Here is a 22,132-nt window from a genome sequence, read left to right on the forward strand (position 1 = left end):
ACTGCACTCACTGGAGTCACTGGTGTCACTGGTGTCACTGTAGTCACTGGTGTCACTGGAGTCATTGGAGTCACTGGTTACACTGGAGTCACTGCAGTCACTGGTGTCACTGGAGTCACTGATGTCACTGGTGTCACTGCAGTCACTGGAGTCACTGGTGTCACTGGTGTCACTGGAGTCACTGGTGTCACTGGAGTCACTGGAGTCACTGAAGTCACTGGAGTCACTGGTGTCACTGGAGTCACTGGTGTCACTGGAGTCACTGGTGTCACTGGTGTCACTGGAGTGACTGGTGTCACTGGAGTCACTGGTCTCACTGGTGTCGCTGGAGTCACTGGAGTCACTGCAGTCACTGCAGTCACTGGAGTCACTGGTGTCACTGGAGTCACTGCAGTCACTGGTGTCACTGGCGTCACTGGAGCCACTGGAGTCACTGGTGTCACTGCAATCACTGGAGTCACTGGTGTCACTGCAGTCACTGCAGTCACTGGTGTCACTGGAGTCACTGCAGTCACTGGCGTCACTGGAGTCACTGCTGTCTCTGGTGTCACTGGAGTCACTGGAGTCACTGCAGTCACTGGTGTCACTGGAGTCACTGCAGTCACTGGTGTCACTGGAGTCACTGGTGTCACTGGAGTCACTGGTGTCCGTGGAGTCACTGGAGTCACTGCAGTAAGTGAAGTCACTGCAGTCACCGGTGTCACTGGAGTCACTGCAGTCACTGGAGTCACTTGTGTCACTGGAGTCACTGATGTCACTGGTGTCACTGGAGTGACTGGTGTCACTGGTGTCACTGGAGTCACTGCAGTCACTGGAGTCACTGGGGTCACTGCAGTCACTGCATTCACTGGATCCACTGGTGTCACTGGAGTCACTGCAGTCATTGATGTCACTGGAGTCACTGGAGTCACTGCAGTTACTGGAGTCACTGGAGTCACTGCAGTCACTGGAGTCACTGGAGTCACTGGAGTCACTGCAGTCACTGGAGTCACTGGAGTCACTGGTGTCACTGGAGTCACTGGAGTCACTGCAGTCACTGGTGTCACTGGCATCACTGGAGTCACTGGTGTCACTGGAGTCACTGGAGTCACTGGTGTCACTGCAATCACTGGAGTCACTGGTGTCACTGCAGTCACTGCAGTCACTGGTGTCACTAGAGTCACTGCAGTCACTGGTGTCACTGGTGTCACTGGAGTCACTGGTGTCTCTGGTGTCACTGGAGTCACTGGTGTCACTGCAGTCACTGCAGTCACTGGTGTCACTGGATTCACTGCACTCACTGGATGCACTGCAGTCACTGGCGTTACTGCACTCACTGGAGTCACTGGTGTCACTGGTGTCACTGTAGTCACTGGTGTCACTGGAGTCATTGGAGTCACTGGTTACACTGGAGTCACTGCAGTCACTGGTGTCACTGGAGTCACTGGTGTCACTGGTGTCACTGCAGTCACTGGAGTCACTGGTGTCACTGGTGTCACTGGAGTCACTGGTGTCACTGGAGTCACTGGAGTCACTGAAGTCACTGGAGTCACTGGTGTCACTGGAGTCACTGCAGTCACTGGAGTCACTGGAGTCACTGAAGTCACTGTTTACACTGGAGTAACTGCAGTAAGTGGTGTCACTGGAGTCACTGCAGTCACTGGAGTCACTGGTGTCACTGGTGTCACTGGATTCACTGGAGTCACTAGAGACACTGCAGTCACTGGAGTCACTGGTGTCACTGGAGTCACTGGTGTCACTGGAGTCACTGGCGTCACTGGAGCCACTGGAGTCACTGGTGTCACTGGAGTCACTGCTGTCTCTGGTGTCACTGGTGTCACTGGTGTCACTGCAGTCACTGGTGTCACTGGATTCACTGGAGTCACTGCAGTCACTGGTGTCACTGCAGTCACTGGTGTCACTGGATTCACTGCACTCACTGTTGTCACTGCAGTCACTGGTGTCACTGGTGTCACTGGAGTCACTGGTATCACTGGAGTCACTGGTGTCACTGGAGTCACTGGAGTCACTGGTGTCACTGGAGTCACTGCAGTAAGTGAAGTCACTGGCGTCACTGGAGTCACTTGTGTCACTGGAGTCACTGGAGTCACTGGTGTCACTGGAGTCACTGGAGTCACTGGAGTCACTGCAGTAAGTGAAGTCACTGCAGTCACTGGAGTCACTTGTGTCACTGGAGTCACTGATGTCACTGGTGTCACTGGTGTCACTGGAGTCACTGGTATCACTGGAGTCACTGATGTCACTGGCGTAACTGGAGTCACTGGTGTCACTGCAGTCACTGGTGTCACTGGTGTCACTGGAGTCACTGGTATCACTGGAGTCACTGGTGTCACTGGAGTCACTGGAGTCACTGGTGTCACTGGAGTCACTGGAGTCACTGCAGTAATTGAAGTCACTGCAGTCACTGTAGTCACTTGTGTCACTGGAGTCACTGATGTCAGTGGTGTCACTGGAGTGACTGGTGTCACTGGTGTCACTGGAGTCACTGCAGTCACTGGAGTCACTGGTGTCACTGGAGTCACTGGAGTCACTGGAGTCACTGCAGTCACTGGAGTCACTGGAGTCACTGGAGTCACTGGTGTCACTGGAGTCACTGGCGTCACTGGCGTCACTGGAGTCACTGGAGTCACTGGAGTCACTGGTGTCACTGCAATCACTGGAGTCACTGCAGTCATTGATGTCACTGGACTCACTGGTGTCACTGGAGTCACTGCAGTCACTGGTGTCACTGGTGTCACTGGTGTCTCTGGTGTCACTGGTGTCACTGGTGTCACTGCAGTCACTGCAGTCACTGGTGTCACTGCAGTCACTGCAGTCACTGGTGTCACTGGAGTCACTGCAGTCACTGGATTCACTGCAGTCACTGGCGTTACTGCACTCACTGGAGTCACTGGTGTCACTGGAGTCACTGGAGTCACTGGTGTCACTGGTGTCACTGCAGTCACTGGAGTCACTGGTGTCACTGGAGTCACTGGTGTCACTGGAGTCACTGGTGTCACTGGAGTCACTGGTGTCACTGGAGTCACTGGTGTCACTGGTGTCACTGGTGTCACTGGAGTCACTGGAGTCACTAGAGACACTGCAGTCACTGGAGTCACTCGTGTCACTGGAGTCACTGCAGTCACTGAGGTCACTGGAGTCACTGGAGTCACTGGAGTCACTGGTGTCACAGGAGTCACTGGTGTCACTGGAGTCACTGGAGTCACTTCAGTCACTGGAGTCACTGCAGTCACTGGAGTCACTGGTGTCATTGGAGTAACTGGTCTCACTGGTGGCACTGGTGTCACTGGAGTCACCGGAGCCACTGGAGTCACTGGTGTCACTGCAATCACTGGAGTCACTGCAGTCATTGATGTCACTGGAGTCACTTGTGTCACTGGTGTCACTGGTGTCACTGGAGTCACTGGTGTCTCTGGTGTCACTGGAGTCACTGGTGTCACTGCAGTCACTGCAGTCACTGGTGTCACTGGAGTCACTGCAGTCACTGGTGTCACTGGAGTCACTGGTGTCACTGGAGTCACTGGTGTCCGTGGAGTCACTGGAGTCAGTGCAGTAAGTGATGTCACTGCAGTCACCGGTGTCACTGGTGTCACTGGTGTCACTGGAGTCACTTGTGTCACTGGAGTCACTGATGTCACTGGTGTCACTGGAGTGACTGGTGTCACTGGTGTCACTGCAGTCACTGGAGTCACTGGAGTCACTGCAGTCACTGGAGTCACTGGTGTCACTGGTGTCGCTGGAGTCACTGGAGTTGCTGGAGTCACTGGAGTCACTGATGTCACTGGAGCCACTGCAGTCACTGGTGTCACTGGAGTCACTGGAGTCACTGCAGTCACTGGTGTCACTGGCGTCACTGGTGTCACTGGAGCCACTGGAGTCACTGGTGTCACTGCAATCACTGGAGTCACTGCAGTCACTGGTGTCACTGGAGTCACTGCAGTCACTGGTGTCACTGGAGTCACTGGAGTCACTGCAGTCACTGGTGTCACTGGATTCACGGGAGTCACTGGTGTCACTGGAGTCACTGGTGTCCGTGGAGTCACTGGTGTCACTGGTGTCCGTGGAGTCACTGGAGTCACTGCAGTAAGTGAAGTCACTGCAGTCACCGGTGTCACTGCAGTCACTGCAGTCACTGGAGTCACTTGTGTCACTGGAGTCACTGATGTCACTGGTGTCACTGGAGTGACTGGTGTCACTGGTGTCACTGGAGTCACTGCAGTCACTGGAGTCACTGGGGTCACTGCAGTCACCGCATTCACTGGATCCACTGGTGTCACTGGAGTCACTGCAGTCATTGATGTCACTGGAGTCACTGGAGTCACTGCAGTTACTGGAGTCACTGGAGTCACTGCAGTCACTGGAGTCACTGGAGTCACTGCAGTCACTGGAGTCACTGGTGTCACTGGAGTCACTGGAGTCACTGCAGTCACTGGTGTCACTGGCATCACTGGAGTCACTGGTGTCACTGGAGTCACTGGAGTCACTGGTGTCACTGCAATCACTGGAGTCACTGGTGTCACTGCAGTCACTGCAGTCACTGGTGTCACTGGAGTCACTGCAGTCACTGGTGTCACTGCAGTCACTGCAGTCACTGGTGTCACTGGAGTCACTGGAGTCACTGGTGTCACTGGAGTCACTGGTGTCACTGCAGTCACTGATGTCACTGGAGTCACTGCAGTCACTGGAGTCACTGGAGTCACTGGAGTCACTGGAGTCACTGGAGTCACTGGTGTCTCTGGTGTCACTGGAGTCACTGGTGTCACTGCAGTCACTGCAGTCACTGGTGTCACTGGAGTCACTGCAGTCACTGGTGTCACTGGATTCACTGCACTCACTGGATTCACTGCAGTCACTGGCGTTACTGCACTCACTGGAGTCACTGGTGTCACTGGTGTCACTGTAGTCACTGGTGTCACTGGAGTCATTGGAGTCACTGGTTACACTGGAGTCACTGCAGTCACTGGTGTCACTGGAGTCACTGGTGTCACTGGTGTCACTGCAGTCACTGGAGTCACTGGTGTCACTGCGGTCACTGGTGTCACTGGAGTCACTGCAGTCACTGGAGTCACTGGTGTCACTGGTGTCGCTGGAGTCACTGGAGTTGCTGGAGTCACTGGAGTCACTGATGTCACTGGAGCCACTGCAGTCACTGGTGTCACTGGAGTCACTGGAGTCACTGCAGTCACTGGTGTCACTGGCGTCACTGGTGTCACTGCAATCACTGGAGTCACTGCAGTCACTGGTGTCACTGGAGTCACTGCAGTCACTGGTGTCACTGGAGTCACTGGAGTCACTGCAGTCACTGGTGTCACTGGATTCACGGGAGTCACTGGTGTCACTGGAGTCACTGGTGTCCGTGGAGTCACTGGAGTCACTGGAGTCACTGCAGTCACTGGTGTCACTGGCATCACTGGAGTCACTGGTGTCACTGGAGTCACTGGAGTCACTGGTGTCACTGCAATCACTGGAGTCACTGGTGTCACTGCAGTCACTGCAGTCACTGGTGTCACTGGAGTCACTGCAGTCACTGGTGTCACTGCAGTCACTGCAGTCACTGGTGTCACTGGAGTCACTGGAGTCACTGGTGTCACTGGAGTCACTGGTGTCACTGCAGTCACTGATGTCACTGGAGTCACTGCAGTCACTGGAGTCACTGGAGTCACTGGAGTCACTGGAGTCACTGGAGTCACTGGTGTCTCTGGTGTCACTGGAGTCACTGGTGTCACTGCAGTCACTGCAGTCACTGGTGTCACTGGAGTCACTGCAGTCACTGGTGTCACTGGATTCACTGCACTCACTGGATTCACTGCAGTCACTGGCGTTACTGCACTCACTGGAGTCACTGGTGTCACTGGTGTCACTGTAGTCACTGGTGTCACTGGAGTCATTGGAGTCACTGGTTACACTGGAGTCACTGCAGTCACTGGTGTCACTGGAGTCACTGGTGTCACTGGTGTCACTGCAGTCACTGGAGTCACTGGTGTCACTGCGGTCACTGGTGTCACTGGAGTCACTGGTGTCACTGGTGTCACTGGATTCACTGGAGTCACTAGAGACACTGCAGTCACTGGAGTCACTGGTGTCACTGGAGTCACTGCAGTCATTGATGTCACTGGAGTCACTGCAGTCACTGGAGTCACTGGAGTCACTGCAGTTACTGGAGTCACTGGAGTCACTGGAGTCACTGGAGTCACTGGAGTCGCTGGAGTCACTGGTGTCACTGGTGTCACTGGTTTTACTGGAGTCACTGGTGTCACTGGAGTCACTGGAGTCACTGCAGTAAGTGATGTCACTGCAGTCACTGGTGTCACTGCAGTCACTGCAGTCACTGGAGTCACTGGTGTCACTGCAGTCACTGGAGTCACTGGAGTCACTTGTGTCACTGGTGTCACTGATGTCACTGGTGTCACTGGTGTCACTGCAGTCACTGGTGTCACTGGAGTCACTGCAGTCACTGGAGTCACTGGAGTCACTGGTGTCACTGGAGTCACTGGAGTCACTGGAGTCACTGGTGTCACTGCAATCACTGGAGTCACTGCAGTCATTGATGTCACTGGAGTCACTGATGTCACTGGAGTCACTGCAGTCACTGGTGTCACTGGCGTCACTGGAGTCACTGGTGTCACTGGAGTCACTGCAGTCACTGGAGTCACTGGAGTCACTGGTGTCACTGGAGTCACTGGTGTCACTGGAGTCACAGGTGTCACTGGAGTCACTGCAGTCACTGGAGTCACTGGAGTCACTGGAGTCACTTGTGTCACTGGTGTCACTGGAGTCACTGGTGTCACTGGAGTCACTGGTGTCACTGCAGTCACTGATGTCACTGGAGTCACTGCAGTCACTGGAGTCACTGGAGTCACTGGAGTCACTGGAGTCACTGGAGTCACTGGAGTCACTGGTGTCACTGGAGTCACTGGAGTCACTGGTGTCACTGGAGTCACTGGTGTCACTGGAGTCACTGGTGTCACTGGAGTCACTGGAGTCACTGTTGTCACTGGAGTCACTGGTGTCCGTGGAGTCACTGGTGTCCGTGGAGTCACTGGAGTCACTGCAGTAAGTGATGTCACTGCAGTCACTGGTGTCACTGCAGTCACTGCAGTCACTGCAGTCACTGGTGTCACTGCAGTCACTGGAGTCACTGGAGTCACTTGTGTCACTGGTGTCACTGATGTCACTGGTGTCACTGGTGTCACTGGAGTCACTGGTGTCACTGCAATCACTGGAGTCACTGCAGTCACTGCAGTCACTGGAGTCACTGGAGTCACTGGTGTCACTGGAGTCACTGGAGTCACTGGTGTCACTGCAATCACTGGAGTCACTGCAGTCATTGATGTCACTGGAGTCACTGATGTCACTGGAGTCACTGCAGTCACTGGTGTCACTGGCGTCACTGGAGTCACTGGTGTCACTGGAGTCACTGCAGTCACTGGTGTCACTGGCGTCACTGGAGTCACTGATGTCACTGGAGTCACTGCAGTCACTGGTGTCACTGGCGTCACTGGAGTCACTGGTGTCACTGGAGTCAATGGTGTCACTGGATTCACTGGAGGCACTGCAGTCACTGCACTCACTGGAGCCACTGCAGTCACTGGAGCCACTGGAGCCACTGGTGTCACTGGAGTCACTGCAGTCACTGGTGTCACTGGAGTCACTGGAGTCACTGGTATCACTGGAGTCACTGGTGTCACTGGTGTCACTGGAGTCACTGGAGTCACTGCAGTCACTGCAGTCACAGGAGTCACTGCTGTCACTGGAGTCACTGGAGTCACTGGAGTCACTGGTATAACGGTGTCACTGCAGTCACTGGAGTCACCGCAGTCACTGGTGTCACTGGAGTCACTGGTGTCACTGGAGTCACTGCAGTCACTGGTGTCACTGGTGTCACTGGTGTCACTGGCGTCACTGGAGTCACTGGAGTCACTGGTGTCACAGGAGTCACTGGTGTCACTGGTATCACTGGAGTCACTGGTGTCACTTGTGTCACTGGTGTCACTGGCGTCACTGGAGTCACTGGAGTCACTGGTGTCACTGCATTCACTGGATCCACTGGTGTCACTGGAGTCACTGCAGTCACTGGCGTCACTGGTGTCACTGTAGTCACTTGTGTCACTGGAGTCACTGGTGTCACAGGAGTCACTGGAGTCACTGGTGTCACTGGAGTCACTGGCGTCACTGGAACCACTGGAATCACTGGAGTCACTGATGTCACTGGAGTCACTGGTGCCAATGGAGACTCTGGTGTCCCTGGAGTCACTGGAGTCACTGGTGTCACTGGTGTCATTGGAGTCACTGAGACACTGGTGTCACTGGAGTCACTGCAGTCACTGGAGTCACTGGTGTCACTGCAGTCACTGTTGTCACTGGAGTCACTGGAGTCACTGGTGTCTCTGGTGTCACTGGAGTCACTGGTGTCTCTGGTGTCACTGCAGTCACTGGTGTCACTGCTGTCACTGGAGTCACTGGAGTCACTGGAGTCACTGGTATAACGGTGTCACTGCAGTCACTGGAGTCACCGCAGTCACTGGTGTCACTGGAGTCACTGGTGTCACTGGAGTCACTGCAGTCACTGGTGTCACTGGTGTCACTGGTGTCACTGGCGTCACTGGAGTCACTGGAGTCACTGGTGTCACAGGAGTCACTGGTGTCACTGGTATCACTGGAGTCACTGGTGTCACTTGTGTCACTGGTGTCACTGGCGTCACTGGAGTCACTGGAGTCACTGGTGTCACTGCATTCACTGGATCCACTGGTGTCACTGGAGTCACTGCAGTCACTGGCGTCACTGGTGTCACTGTAGTCACTTGTGTCACTGGAGTCACTGGTGTCACAGGAGTCACTGGAGTCACTGGTGTCACTGGAGTCACTGGCGTCACTGGAACCACTGGAATCACTGGAGTCACTGATGTCACTGGAGTCACTGGTGCCAATGGAGACTCTGGTGTCCCTGGAGTCACTGGAGTCACTGGTGTCACTGGTGTCATTGGAGTCACTGAGACACTGGTGTCACTGGAGTCACTGCAGTCACTGGAGTCACTGGTGTCACTGCAGTCACTGTTGTCACTGGAGTCACTGGAGTCACTGGTGTCTCTGGTGTCACTGGAGTCACTGGTGTCTCTGGTGTCACTGCAGTCACTGGTGTCACTGGAGTCACTGCAGTCACTGGTGTCACTGCAGTCACTGGTGTCACTGGAGTCACTGGTGTCATTGGAGTAACTGAGACACTGGTGTCACTGGAGTCACTGTAGTCACTGGAGTCACTGTTGTCACTGCAGTCACTGGAGTCACTGGAGTCACTGGAGTCACTGGAGTCACTGTAGTCACTGTTGTCACTGCAGTCACTGCAGTCACTGGAGTCACTGGAGTCACTGGAGTCACTGGTGTCACTGGAGTCACTGGTGTCACTGCAGTCACTGGTGTCACTGGAGTCACTGGTGTCACTGGTGTCACTGGAGTCACTGGTGTCACTGGAGTCACTGGTGTCACTGCATCACTGAAGTCACTGGTGCCAGTGAAGCCAGTGGAGTCACTGCAGTCACTGGTGCCACTGGTGTCGCCTTAAAGTTGCCGCCTCCGAGTGTGGCCGGGGCCCCGCCCACCTGCCCCTCCTCCTCCGCCAGCCCTGCCCTAGTTTATGTCCCTCCCCCCACGCCTGGGTCCACCGCAGTCTCCCTCCTCTCCTCCTGTCCCGCCCCCTCCCCATGCCCCGCCTATCCCACGTCCCTCAGGTTCCTCGCGCTGCCCCTTTCCCACCCCCTCCCCTTTTCCCACCCCTCCCCCTTTCCCACCCCCTTGTTTTCCCACCCCTCCCCCTTTCCAAAACCATCCCCCATGCCCCGCCCCTCCCCCGCCCCCATGCCGCATTTCCCCATGCCCCGCCCCTCCCCGCCTCTCCTCCCGCCCCCGTGTTCCCCGCCCCGCCCCTTTCCAACCTCCTCCCCTCCCTCCACCCCTCCCCCATTCCCACCTCCTCCCCGTCTCTCCCCTCTCCGCCCCTCCCCCATGCCACTCCTCCCCATGCCCCGCCCCTCCCCCGCCCCCCGATCCCTCGCACCGCCCCTTTCCCACCCCCTCCCCTTTTTCCACCCCCTCCCACTTTCCGAACTTCGCCCTCTCTCCCTCCCTTCCCCGCCCCTCCCCCACACCGCCCCTCCCCCATGCCCCGCCTCTCCCCCGCCCCTCCCCCCGCCCCCCGGGTCCCTCGCACCACCCCTTCCCACCCCCTCACCCTTTCCCACCCCTTTCCCTTTCCCACTCCCTCCCAGTGTCCCACCCTTCCCTCCCTCTGTCCCTCCCTTCCCCGCCCCTCCCCCACGCCGCCCCTCCCCCATGCCCCGCCCCTCCCCCCGCCCCTCCCCCCGCCCCCCTGGGTCCCTCGCGCCGCCCGTGCCGGCGCCCGGGGGAAGCAGCGGCGGAGGAACCATGTCCTATGTCCCCTTCCGAGGTACCGGTACCGGGGGGGGGGACGGGGACGGGGGGGGGCTCCGGGAGGGGGGAGGGGCGGTACCGGGTGGGGGAGGGTCGGCAGCGGCCCGGCCTCGCCGCCGGTACCGGGGGAGGAGGGGGGGAGGGGGGGGGGAAACGGCCCCGGGTGGGGCCGGGATCAGCACCGGGAGGCGGGGGGGGGGGGACGGGGACCGGGACTGGGGGATGCTGGGAGCGGGGGATGGCGGTACTGGGGCGTACTGGTACCGGGGGCGGTGGTACTGGGGGATACTGGTGCCCAGTAATGCCGGTGCTGGGGGAGGATGCTGCTACTGGGAGATGCTGGTACTGGGGGATGCTGGTACTGGGGGATGCTGGTACTGGGGGATGCCGGTACCGGGGGTGGCGATACTGGGGGGATACTGGTGCCCAGTAATGCCGGTGCTGGGGGAGGATGCTGCTACTGGGGGATGCTGGTACTGGGGATGGTGATACTGGGGGACAGTGGTGCCGGGGGATGGCGGTACTGGGGGTTACTGGTGCCCAGTAATGCCGGTACTGGGGGAGGATGCCGGTATTGGGGGATGCTGGGAGCGGGGGATGGCGGTACTGGGGGATACTGGTACCGGGGGATGGCGGTACTGGGGGTTACTGGTGCCCAGTAATGCCGGTGCTGGGGGAGGATGCTGGTATCGGGGGATGGCGGTACTGGGGGATACTGGTACCGGGGATGCCGGTACTGGGGGTTAGTGGTGCCCAGTAATGCCGGTACTGGGGGAGGATGCTGCTACTGGGGGATACTGGTACTGGGAGAGCCTTGTACTGGGGGATACTGGTACTGGGGGATACTGGTTCCGGGGGATGCCGGTACTGGGGGATACTGGTGCCCGGTAATGCCGGTGCCGGGGGATGCTGGTCCCAGCGGCGGGTTCACCCCCGCGGCCAGGGCCCGATCCTGGGGTTGGGGGTCCGGGGGTGTGGGCGGGGCCGGAGGGGGGGTGTCCCCGGGGACCGGCCTGACCCACTTCGGAAACGGGGCCGGGGCCGCGGGCTCGGGGGGGGGGCGGGGGGGGGGACCCCGATATCCGGGGGGGGAGGGGGGACTCAGGCCTCCGGGCCTTCCCCTCCCCCCCCCCCCCCGGTACCGGAGCCTTGGGGGGCGCCGGCAGCCGGATTTTGGGGGTGGGGGTGGGGCTGGTTGGTCAGGTCTCACCCCCGGGGGGACCCCAATATTCGCGGGGGGGTGGGGGGATCCCGATGTGGGGGGAGGACACCCCCAGGCGTCCAGGCCTCGCCCCTCCCCCACCCTCAGCGTGGGAGGCCGAAGGACCCCAATGTCAGCGATGGGGGAGGGGTGGAGGTGGGGGTGAACCCCCATATCCAGGAGGGGTCTCAGGAGTCCGGTTGGGGGGTGGGGGGGTGGGGGTGGGGGTCCTCACCCACCCTTCCCCAACCCCCGCCCCTCCCCCCTCTCCGTGGGCTGCGGTTACCGGAGCAACGCGGGGATGCACCCGTTGGGGCGGGGGGGGGGGGGGGGGGGAAGCAGCGGGATGGGGGGAGGAGGGGTGACCCCAGCGGTGACCCCCACCCCTCCCCCACCCCCAGATGTGCGAGGAGCCCCCCTGGCGCGCGGGCCCTACGCCCCCTCCCCCTACGAGCGCCCACCCTGGAACCCCCGATTTTGCATCATCTCCGGGAACCAGCTGCTGATGCTGGATGAGGAGGAGGTGAGGGGGGTGGGGGTGGGGTTGGGGGGGGGGGGTGTCTCCCATTATCTTACTTAACACCCACCCCCCCTCCCCCCAACCCCCCCCCCCCACCCCCCAGATCCACCCGCTGCTCATCCGGGACCGCCGGAGCGAACCGTGCCGGAGCAAACTGCTGCGCCGCACCGTCAGCGTCCCGGTGGAGGGGCGCCCCCACCCCGAGCACGGTACCGGCGGGGGGAGGGGCAGGGCCGGGGGGGAAGGAGACATCACCCCCCACCCCACCCCCCCGGGTTTTAATTTGCCATCCCATAATGCTCGCCGGAGGCACGCATGGCTGCTCGGCAACCGTTGCTAGGGAACACCCACCCCACCCCACCCCCCCCCCCCCCCCCCCCCCCCCAACACCAGCGGGGGAGGGAGGCGGCTGGTCCTACCCCTCCCCCACCCCGCCCCTCCCCCCCACCCCCCCGAATTTAAGAAAAAAAAAAAATTTAAAAAATTTTAAAAATTAAAAATGGAATTTTTTTTTAAAAGAAAAGTAAAATTCTTTAAAAGGAGAAAAAATTAATTAAAAATGAAAGAGTGAAACTTAGAGACAACTTTAAAAATGGAGAATCGAAAGGAAAAAATTGGGACACAAAAAATGGAAAATTAAAAATGGAAAATTAAAAATTGAAAAGGAAAAAAGGGAAAATTAAAAATGGAAAATTAAAAATGGAAAAGAAAAAAGAAAAATTAAAGAGTTGTAAAGGGAAAAAATGGAAAATTCAAAACGGAAAATTAAAAATTGAAAAGGAAAAAAGGAAACTAAAAATGTGAAAAAGTAAAAAATGGAAAATGAAAAATGGAAAATTAAAGAATTGAAGAGTTAAAAATTGAAGATACAAAACTTGAAAAATGCAAAACTGAAAACTGAAAAAAATGAAAATTAAAAATAAAGCGGAAAAAATGGAAAATTAAGAAAGAGAAAAATTGAAAAATGAAAAACTGGAAAATAAAAAAGTAAAAATTTGAAAAGTTAAAAAGTGAAAAATAAAATATTGAAAATTAAGAATTAAAAAAATTTAAAAAATTTTAAACAATAAAAAATAAATTAAAAATTTAACAATTTTAAAATCCAAAAAGGGTGGGCTTGACCCTCCCCCCTCACTTTGCCCCTCCCCCCCCCCGGGGTCACCTCTGCCCCTCCCCCCCGTGGGGACCCAGGTGTCACCCCTCCCCCCCCAACACCTGGGTCCCCTCGGGGTGGGGGAGGGGCATGGAGGGGACCCAGGTGTGTCCGGGCGCTGCCCCTCCCCCCTCCCCGGCTCCGTGGGTGGGCTCGGGGGGGGGGTGGGGTGGGGCGGGGACACGGGGGGACACGGGGGTGCCCCTCCCCCCGCCCCTCCCCCACCCCCGGCTTCCTCCCGGCATTTTAAAAAAAGAAAATTTTTAATTTTTTTTTTTTTTGGTCTCCCGGCAAAGTTGGGCTGAAAAACGCGTCGCCACGGCAACGGCGACAGCGCGGGGGGGACGCGCCCCTCCCCCTCCCCCGCCCCCGCCCCGCCCCCGCAGGCTCCGCCCACGCGTGGGGACCGGCCACCGTCACCGTGTCACCGTCGCTGTCACTGTCACTGTGTCACTGTCACCGTGTCACCATCGCCGTCGCCGTCGCCATGTCACCAATCGCTGGCACCATCACTGTCACGTCCGTGTCACCGTGTCACCATCACCGTCACCGTGTCACCGTCGCTGTCACCATGTCACCGTCACCGTCCGTGCCACCGTGTCACCAATCGCTGTCACCATCGCTGCCACCGTCAGTGTCACTGTGCCACGACCACCGTCACCCTGTCACCATCACTGACACCCTCAGTGTCACCATCGCTGCCACCATCACTGTTACTGTCACTGTCACCATGTCACTGTCAGTGTCACCATTGCTGTCACCATTGCTGTCACCATCAGTGTCACCATGTCACCGTCAGTGTCACCATACCACAACCACTGTCACCACCCCTGTCACCATGTCACCGTCACCGTCAGTGTCACCATGCCAACACCAGTGTCACCGCCACCGTCCCCAGTGTCACCATCACAGCCACTGTCCCCACCGCTGCCACCAGCGTCACCACCAGTGCCACCAGTATCACCACGCCACAAACACTGCCACCACCAGTGTCACACCAGTGTCACCATCACTGTCACCAGTGTCACCGTGCCACCACCAGTGTCACACCAGCACCACCATCACTGCCACTGTCACACCAGTGCCACCAGTGTCACCACTGCTGTCACCACCAGTGTCACCATCACCATTGTCACCACCAGTGCCACAGTGTCCCCATGCCATGGCCACCAGTGTCACCAGTGTCACCACTGCTGCTACCTGGGTCACCATGCCACCACCAGTGTCACCAGTGTCGCCACCAGTGTCACCAGTGCCACAACCACTGTCACCCCTGCCACCGTCCCCGGCCACCATCGTCACTGTGACGTCACCACTGTCACACCCCTCCCTCACTGCTCCTGTCCCCCGTGCCACCAGTGCCACCATCACCAGTGTCCCCAGTGCCACCATCACCAGTGCCACCAGTGCCACCATCACCAGTGCCACCAGTGTCACCATCCTCACTGCCATGACCACCAACAGTGCCACCAGTGCCACGTCACCAGTGCCACCAGTGTCACTGCCCCCACTGCCACCAGTGTCCCCATCACCACCACCACCAGTGCCACCAGTGTCACTGCCCCCACTGCCACCAGTGTCCCCATCACCACCACCACCAGTGCCACCAGTGTCACTGCCCCCACTGCCACCAGTGTCCCCATCACCACCACCACCAGTGCCACCAGTGTCCCCGTCCCCACTGCCACCAGTGTCCCCATCACCGCCACCACCAGTGCCACCAGTCTCACTGCCCCCACTGCCACCAGTGTCCCCATCACCACCACCACCAGTGCCACCAGTGTCCCCGTCCCCACTGCCACCAGTGTCCCCATCACCACCACCACCAGTGCCACCAGTGTCACTGCCCCCACTGCCACCAGTGTCCCCATCACCGCCACCACCAGTGCCACCAGTGTCACTGCCCCCACTGCCACCAGTGTCCCCATCACCGCCACCACCAGTGCCACCAGTCTCACTGCCCCCACTGCCACCAGTGTCCCCATCACCACCATCACCAGTGTCACCAGTGTCACTGCCCCCACTGCCACCAGTGTCCCCATCACCGCCACCACCAGTGCCACCAGTCTCACTGCCCCCACTGCCACCAGTGTCCCCATCACCGCCACCACCAGTGCCACCAGTGTCACCATCCCCACTGCCACCAGTGTCCCCATCACCGCCACCACCAGTGCCACCAGTGTCCCCGTCCCCACTGCCACCAGTGTCCCCATCACCACCACCACCAGTGCCACCAGTGTCACTGCCCTCACTGCCACCAGTGTCCCCATCACCGTCATCACCAGTGTCACCAGTGTCACTGCCCCCACTGCCACCAGCGTCCCCATCACCACCACCACCAGTGCCACCAGTCTCACTGCCCCCACTGCCACCAGTGTCCCCATCACCGCCACCACCAGTGCCACCAGTGTCACCATCCCCACTGCCACCAGTGTCCCCATCACCGCCACCACCAGTGCCACCAGTGTCCCCGTCCCCACTGCCACCAGTGTCCCCATCACCACCACCACCAGTGTCACCAGTGTCACTGCCCCCACTGCCACCAGTGTCCCCATCACCACCACCACCAGTGCCACCAGTCTCACTGCCCCCACTGCCACCAGTGTCCCCATCACCGCCACCACCAGTGCCACCAGTGTCACCATCCCCACTGCCACCAGTGTCCCCATCACCGCCACCACCAGTGCCACCAGTGTCCCCGTCCCCACTGCCACCAGTGTCCCCATCACCACCACCACCAGTGTCACCAGTGTCACTGCCCCCACTGCCACCAGTGTCCCCATCACCACCACCACCAGTGCCACCAGTCTCACTGCCCCCACTGCCACCAGTGTCCCCATCACCGTCATCACCAGTGTCACCAGTGTCACTGCCCCCACTGCCACCAGTGTCCCCATCACCACCACCACCAGTGCCACCAGTCTCACTGCCCCCACTGCCACCAGTGTCCCCATCACCGTCATCACCAGTGTCACCAGTGTCCCCATCCTCACTGCCACCAGTGTCCCCATCACCACCATCACCAGTGCCACCAGTGTCACTGCCCCCACTGCCACCAGTGTCCCCATCACCACCACCACCAGTGCCACCAGTGTCCCCGTCCCCACTGCCACCAGTGTCCCCATCACCACCACCACCAGTGCCACCAGTGTCACTGCCCCCACTGCCACCAGTGTCCCCATCACCACCACCACCAGTGCCACCAGTCTCACTGCCCCCACTGCCACCAGTGTCCCCATCACCGTCATCACCAGTGTCACCAGTGTCACTGCCCCCACTGCCACCAGTGTCCCCATCACCACCACCACCAGTGCCACCAGTCTCACTGCCCCCACTGCCACCAGTGTCCCCATCACCGTCATCACCAGTGTCACCAGTGTCCCCATCCTCACTGCCACCAGTGTCCCCATCACCACCATCACCAGTGCCACCAGTGTCACTGCCCCCACTGCCACCAGTGTCCCCATCACCACCACCACCAGTGCCACCAGTGTCACAATCCTCACTGCCACCAGTGTCCCCATCACCGCCATCACCAGTGCCACCAGTGTCACTGCCCCCACTGCCACCAGTGTCCCCATCACCACCACCACCAGTGCCACCAGTGTCACCATCCTCACTGCCACCAGTGTCCCCATCACCGCCATCACCAGTGCCACCAGTGTCACTGCCCCCACTGCCACCAGTGTCCCCATCACCGCCATCACCAGTGTCACCAGTGTCACTGCCCCCACTGCCACCAGTGTCCCCATCACCGCCACCACCAGTGTCACCAGTGTCCCCGTCCCCACTGCCACCAGTGTCCCCATCACCGCCACCACCAGTGCCACCAGTCTCACTGCCCCCACTGCCACCAGTGTCCCCATCACCACCACCACCAGTGCCACCAGTGTCCCCGTCCCCACTGCCACCAGTGTCCCCATCACCACCACCACCAGTGCCACCAGTGTCACTGCCCCCACTGCCACCAGTGTCCCCATCACCGCCACCACCAGTGCCACCAGTGTCACTGCCCCCACTGCCACCAGTGTCCCCATCACCGCCACCACCAGTGCCACCAGTCTCACTGCCCCCACTGCCACCAGTGTCCCCATCACCACCATCACCAGTGTCACCAGTGTCACTGCCCCCACTGCCACCAGTGTCCCCATCACCGCCACCACCAGTGCCACCAGTCTCACTGCCCCCACTGCCACCAGTGTCCCCATCACCGCCACCACCAGTGCCACCAGTGTCACCATCCCCACTGCCACCAGTGTCCCCATCACCGCCACCACCAGTGCCACCAGTGTCCCCGTCCCCACTGCCACCAGTGTCCCCATCACCACCACCACCAGTGCCACCAGTGTCACTGCCCCCACTGCCACCAGTGTCCCCATCACCGCCACCACCAGTGCCACCAGTGTCACTGCCCCCACTGCCACCAGTGTCCCCATCACCGCCACCACCAGTGCCACCAGTCTCACTGCCCCCACTGCCACCAGTGTCCCCATCACCACCATCACCAGTGTCACCAGTGTCACTGCCCCCACTGCCACCAGTGTCCCCATCACCGCCACCACCAGTGCCACCAGTCTCACTGCCCCCACTGCCACCAGTGTCCCCATCACCGCCACCACCAGTGCCACCAGTGTCACCATCCCCACTGCCACCAGTGTCCCCATCACCGCCACCACCAGTGCCACCAGTGTCCCCGTCCCCACTGCCACCAGTGTCCCCATCACCACCACCACCAGTGCCACCAGTGTCACTGCCCTCACTGCCACCAGTGTCCCCATCACCGTCATCACCAGTGTCACCAGTGTCACTGCCCCCACTGCCACCAGCGTCCCCATCACCACCACCACCAGTGCCACCAGTCTCACTGCCCCCACTGCCACCAGTGTCCCCATCACCGCCACCACCAGTGCCACCAGTGTCACCATCCCCACTGCCACCAGTGTCCCCATCACCGCCACCACCAGTGCCACCAGTGTCCCCGTCCCCACTGCCACCAGTGTCCCCATCACCACCACCACCAGTGTCACCAGTGTCACTGCCCCCACTGCCACCAGTGTCCCCATCACCACCACCACCAGTGCCACCAGTCTCACTGCCCCCACTGCCACCAGTGTCCCCATCACCGCCACCACCAGTGCCACCAGTGTCACCATCCCCACTGCCACCAGTGTCCCCATCACCGCCACCACCAGTGCCACCAGTGTCCCCGTCCCCACTGCCACCAGTGTCCCCATCACCACCACCACCAGTGTCACCAGTGTCACTGCCCCCACTGCCACCAGTGTCCCCATCACCACCACCACCAGTGCCACCAGTCTCACTGCCCCCACTGCCACCAGTGTCCCCATCACCGTCATCACCAGTGTCACCAGTGTCACTGCCCCCACTGCCACCAGTGTCCCCATCACCACCACCACCAGTGCCACCAGTCTCACTGCCCCCACTGCCACCAGTGTCCCCATCACCGTCATCACCAGTGTCACCAGTGTCCCCATCCTCACTGCCACCAGTGTCCCCATCACCACCATCACCAGTGCCACCAGTGTCACTGCCCCCACTGCCACCAGTGTCCCCATCACCACCACCACCAGTGCCACCAGTGTCCCCGTCCCCACTGCCACCAGTGTCCCCATCACCACCACCACCAGTGCCACCAGTGTCACTGCCCCCACTGCCACCAGTGTCCCCATCACCACCACCACCAGTGCCACCAGTCTCACTGCCCCCACTGCCACCAGTGTCCCCATCACCGTCATCACCAGTGTCACCAGTGTCACTGCCCCCACTGCCACCAGTGTCCCCATCACCACCACCACCAGTGCCACCAGTCTCACTGCCCCCACTGCCACCAGTGTCCCCATCACCGTCATCACCAGTGTCACCAGTGTCCCCATCCTCACTGCCACCAGTGTCCCCATCACCACCATCACCAGTGCCACCAGTGTCACTGCCCCCACTGCCACCAGTGTCCCCATCACCACCACCACCAGTGCCACCAGTGTCACAATCCTCACTGCCACCAGTGTCCCCATCACCGCCATCACCAGTGCCACCAGTGTCACTGCCCCCACTGCCACCAGTGTCCCCATCACCACCACCACCAGTGCCACCAGTGTCACCATCCTCACTGCCACCAGTGTCCCCATCACCGCCATCACCAGTGCCACCAGTGTCACTGCCCCCACTGCCACCAGTGTCCCCATCACCGCCATCACCAGTGTCACCAGTGTCACTGCCCCCACTGCCACCAGTGTCCCCATCACCGCCACCACCAGTGTCACCAGTGTCCCCGTCCCCACTGCCACCAGTGTCCCCATCACCACCACCACCAGTGCCACCTGTGTCACTGCCCCCACTGCCACCAGTGTCCCCATCACCACCACCACCAGTGCCACCAGTGTCACTGCCCCCACTGCCACCAGTGTCCCCATCACCGTCATCACCAGTGTCACCAGTGTCACTGCCCCCACTGCCACCAGTGTCCCCATCACCACCACCACCAGTGCCACCAGTCTCACTGCCCCCACTGCCACCAGTGTCCCCATCACCGTCATCACCAGTGTCACCAGTGTCCCCATCCTCACTGCCACCAGTGTCCCCATCACCACCATCACCAGTGCCACCAGTGTCACTGCCCCCACTGCCACCAGTGTCCCCATCACCACCACCACCAGTGCCACCAGTCTCACTGCCCCCACTGCCACCAGTGTCCCCATCACCGCCACCACCAGTGCCACCAGTCTCACTGCCCCCACTGCCACCAGTGTCCCCATCACCGCCACCACCAGTGCCACCAGTCTCACTGCCCCCACTGCCACCAGTGTCCCCATCACCGCCACCACCAGTGCCACCAGTCTCACTGCCCCCACTGCCACCAGTGTCCCCATCACCGCCACCACCAGGGCCACCAGTGTCCCCGTCCCCACTGCCACCAGTGTCCCCATCACCACCACCACCAGTGCCACCTGTGTCACTGCCCCCACTGCCACCAGTGTCCCCATCACCGCCACCACCAGTGCCACCAGTCTCACTGCCCCCACTGCCACCAGTGTCCCCATCACCACCACCACCAGTGCCACCAGTGTCCCCGTCCCCACTGCCACCAGTGTCCCCATCACCGTCATCACCAGTGTCACCAGTGTCACTGCCCCCACTGCCACCAGTGTCCCCATCACCACCACCACCAGTGCCACCAGTCTCACTGCCCCCACTGCCACCAGTGTCCCCATCACCGTCATCACCAGTGTCACCATTGTCACCATCCTCACTGCCACCAGTGTCCCCATCACCGCCACCACCAGTGCCACCAGTGTCACTGCCCCCACTGCCACCAGTGTCCCCATCACCGCCACCACCAGTGCCACCAGTCTCACTGCCCCCACTGCCACCAGTGTCCCCATCACCGCCACCACCAGTGCCACCAGTGTCACCATCCCCACTGCCACCAGTGTCCCCATCACCGTCATCACCAGTGTCACCAGTGTCACTGCCCCCACTGCCACCAGTGTCCCCATCACCGCCATCACCAGTGCCACCAGTGTCACTGCCCCCACTGCCACCAGTGTCCCCATCACCACCACCACCAGTGCCACCAGTCTCACTGCCCCCACTGCCACCAGTGTCCCCATCACCACCATCACCAGTGCCACCAGTGTCACTGCCCCCACTGCCACCAGTGTCCCCATCACCACCACCACCAGTGCCACCAGTCTCACTGCCCCCACTGCCACCAGTGTCCCCATCACCGCCATCACCAGTGCCACCAGTGTCACCATCCTCACTGCCACCAGTGTCCCCATCACCGCCATCACCAGTGCCACCAGTGTCACTGCCCCCACTGCCACCAGTGTCCCCATCACCGCCATCACCAGTGTCACCAGTGTCACTGCCCCCACTGCCACCAGTGTCCCCATCACCGCCACCACCAGTGCCACCAGTGTCACCATCCCCACTGCCACCAGTGTCCCCATCACCGCCACCACCAGTGCCACCAGTGTCACTGCCCCCACTGCCACCAGTGTCCCCATCACCGCCACCACCAGTGTCACCAGTGTCACTGCCCCCACTGCCACCAGTGTCCCCATCACCGCCATCACCAGTGTCACCAGTGTCACTGCCCCCACTGCCACCAGTGTCCCCATCACCGCCATCACCAGTGTCACCCCCACCAGTGCCGCCAGTGTCCACCTGTCCCCCCCACCCGCCACCCCCACCAGTGCCACCGGTGCCACTGTCCCGTGATGACCCCGGTGACATCACACGGGTGTCACCGGGGGGGGGGAGGGTCGCCGCGTGTGTGTCCCCCCCCCCGTGTCCCCTCCCCCCCCCCATCCCGCAGGTTCCCACTGGGGTGGGGGCGGGGCGGGAGTGGGGGAGGGGGACACACGCGGACACGAGACCCCGCTTGCGGCGGCGGCGGGGCGTGGCCACGTCTCCCGGGCAACGCCGCCCCGCCCCCTCCCCCGGACCCCGCCCCCCCATTCCCCCCCCCCCCCCTTCAGGGGCGGGGCGGGGGGCCGCGCGCGCCCGACGTTGGGGGGGCGGGGCCGGAGGGGGGCGCGCGCGGCGGGGGCGGAGCGTGCGCGCGCGCGGGGCGGTGGCGGCGGCGGGAGCGGGAGCGGCGGGGGGTGAGTGTGCAACGGCGGGGGCGAGCGTGCAACGGGCGGGGCGAGTGTGCAACGGGGGGGCGAGTGTGCAACGGCGGGAGCGAGTGTGCAACGGGGGGGGGGGCGTGCAAAGCCGGAGGCGAGTGTGCAAAGCCGGGGGCGAGTGTGCAGAGCCGGGGGTGAGTGTGCAACGGGGGGGCGAGTGTGCAAAGCCGGAGCGATCGTGC

The 22,132-nt window shown here is 60.3% G+C and overlaps 1 protein-coding gene across 1 annotated transcript; it reads left to right on the plus strand.

Annotated features, from left to right (window-relative positions):
• The first annotated feature begins 10,321 nt into the window (after window positions 1-10,321).
• Window positions 10,322-22,088, plus strand: LOC142051456 (uncharacterized). The gene is made up of 7 exons (XM_075080579.1): window positions 10,322-10,441; window positions 12,028-12,149; window positions 12,250-12,355; window positions 13,596-14,910; window positions 20,520-20,575; window positions 20,976-22,030; window positions 22,077-22,088. Exons 1-7 carry the CDS (start codon window positions 10,327-10,329, stop codon window positions 22,086-22,088), a joined length of 2,781 nt encoding a protein of 926 aa, XP_074936680.1. The 5' UTR covers window positions 10,322-10,326.
• Window positions 22,089-22,132: the final 44 nt, after the last annotated feature.

Source organism: Phalacrocorax aristotelis, unplaced genomic scaffold (genome assembly GCF_949628215.1).
Source record: "Phalacrocorax aristotelis unplaced genomic scaffold, bGulAri2.1 scaffold_248, whole genome shotgun sequence".
Classification (NCBI taxonomy): domain Eukaryota; kingdom Metazoa; phylum Chordata; class Aves; order Suliformes; family Phalacrocoracidae; genus Phalacrocorax; species Phalacrocorax aristotelis.

What these genes read in the sequence shown, in the direction of transcription:
- LOC142051456 (XM_075080579.1), top strand. Translation starts at nt 10,327, where the DNA reads ATGCCCCGCCCCTCCCCCCGCCCCTCCCCCCGCCCCCCTGGGTCCCTC. An exon ending in GTCCTATGTCCCCTTCCGAG is followed by an intron (nt 10,442 to 12,027) that starts GTACCGGTACCG and finishes CCCCACCCCCAG; the next exon opens with ATGTGCGAGGAGCCCCCCTG. An exon ending in TGATGCTGGATGAGGAGGAG is followed by an intron (nt 12,150 to 12,249) that starts GTGAGGGGGGTG and finishes CCCACCCCCCAG; the next exon opens with ATCCACCCGCTGCTCATCCG.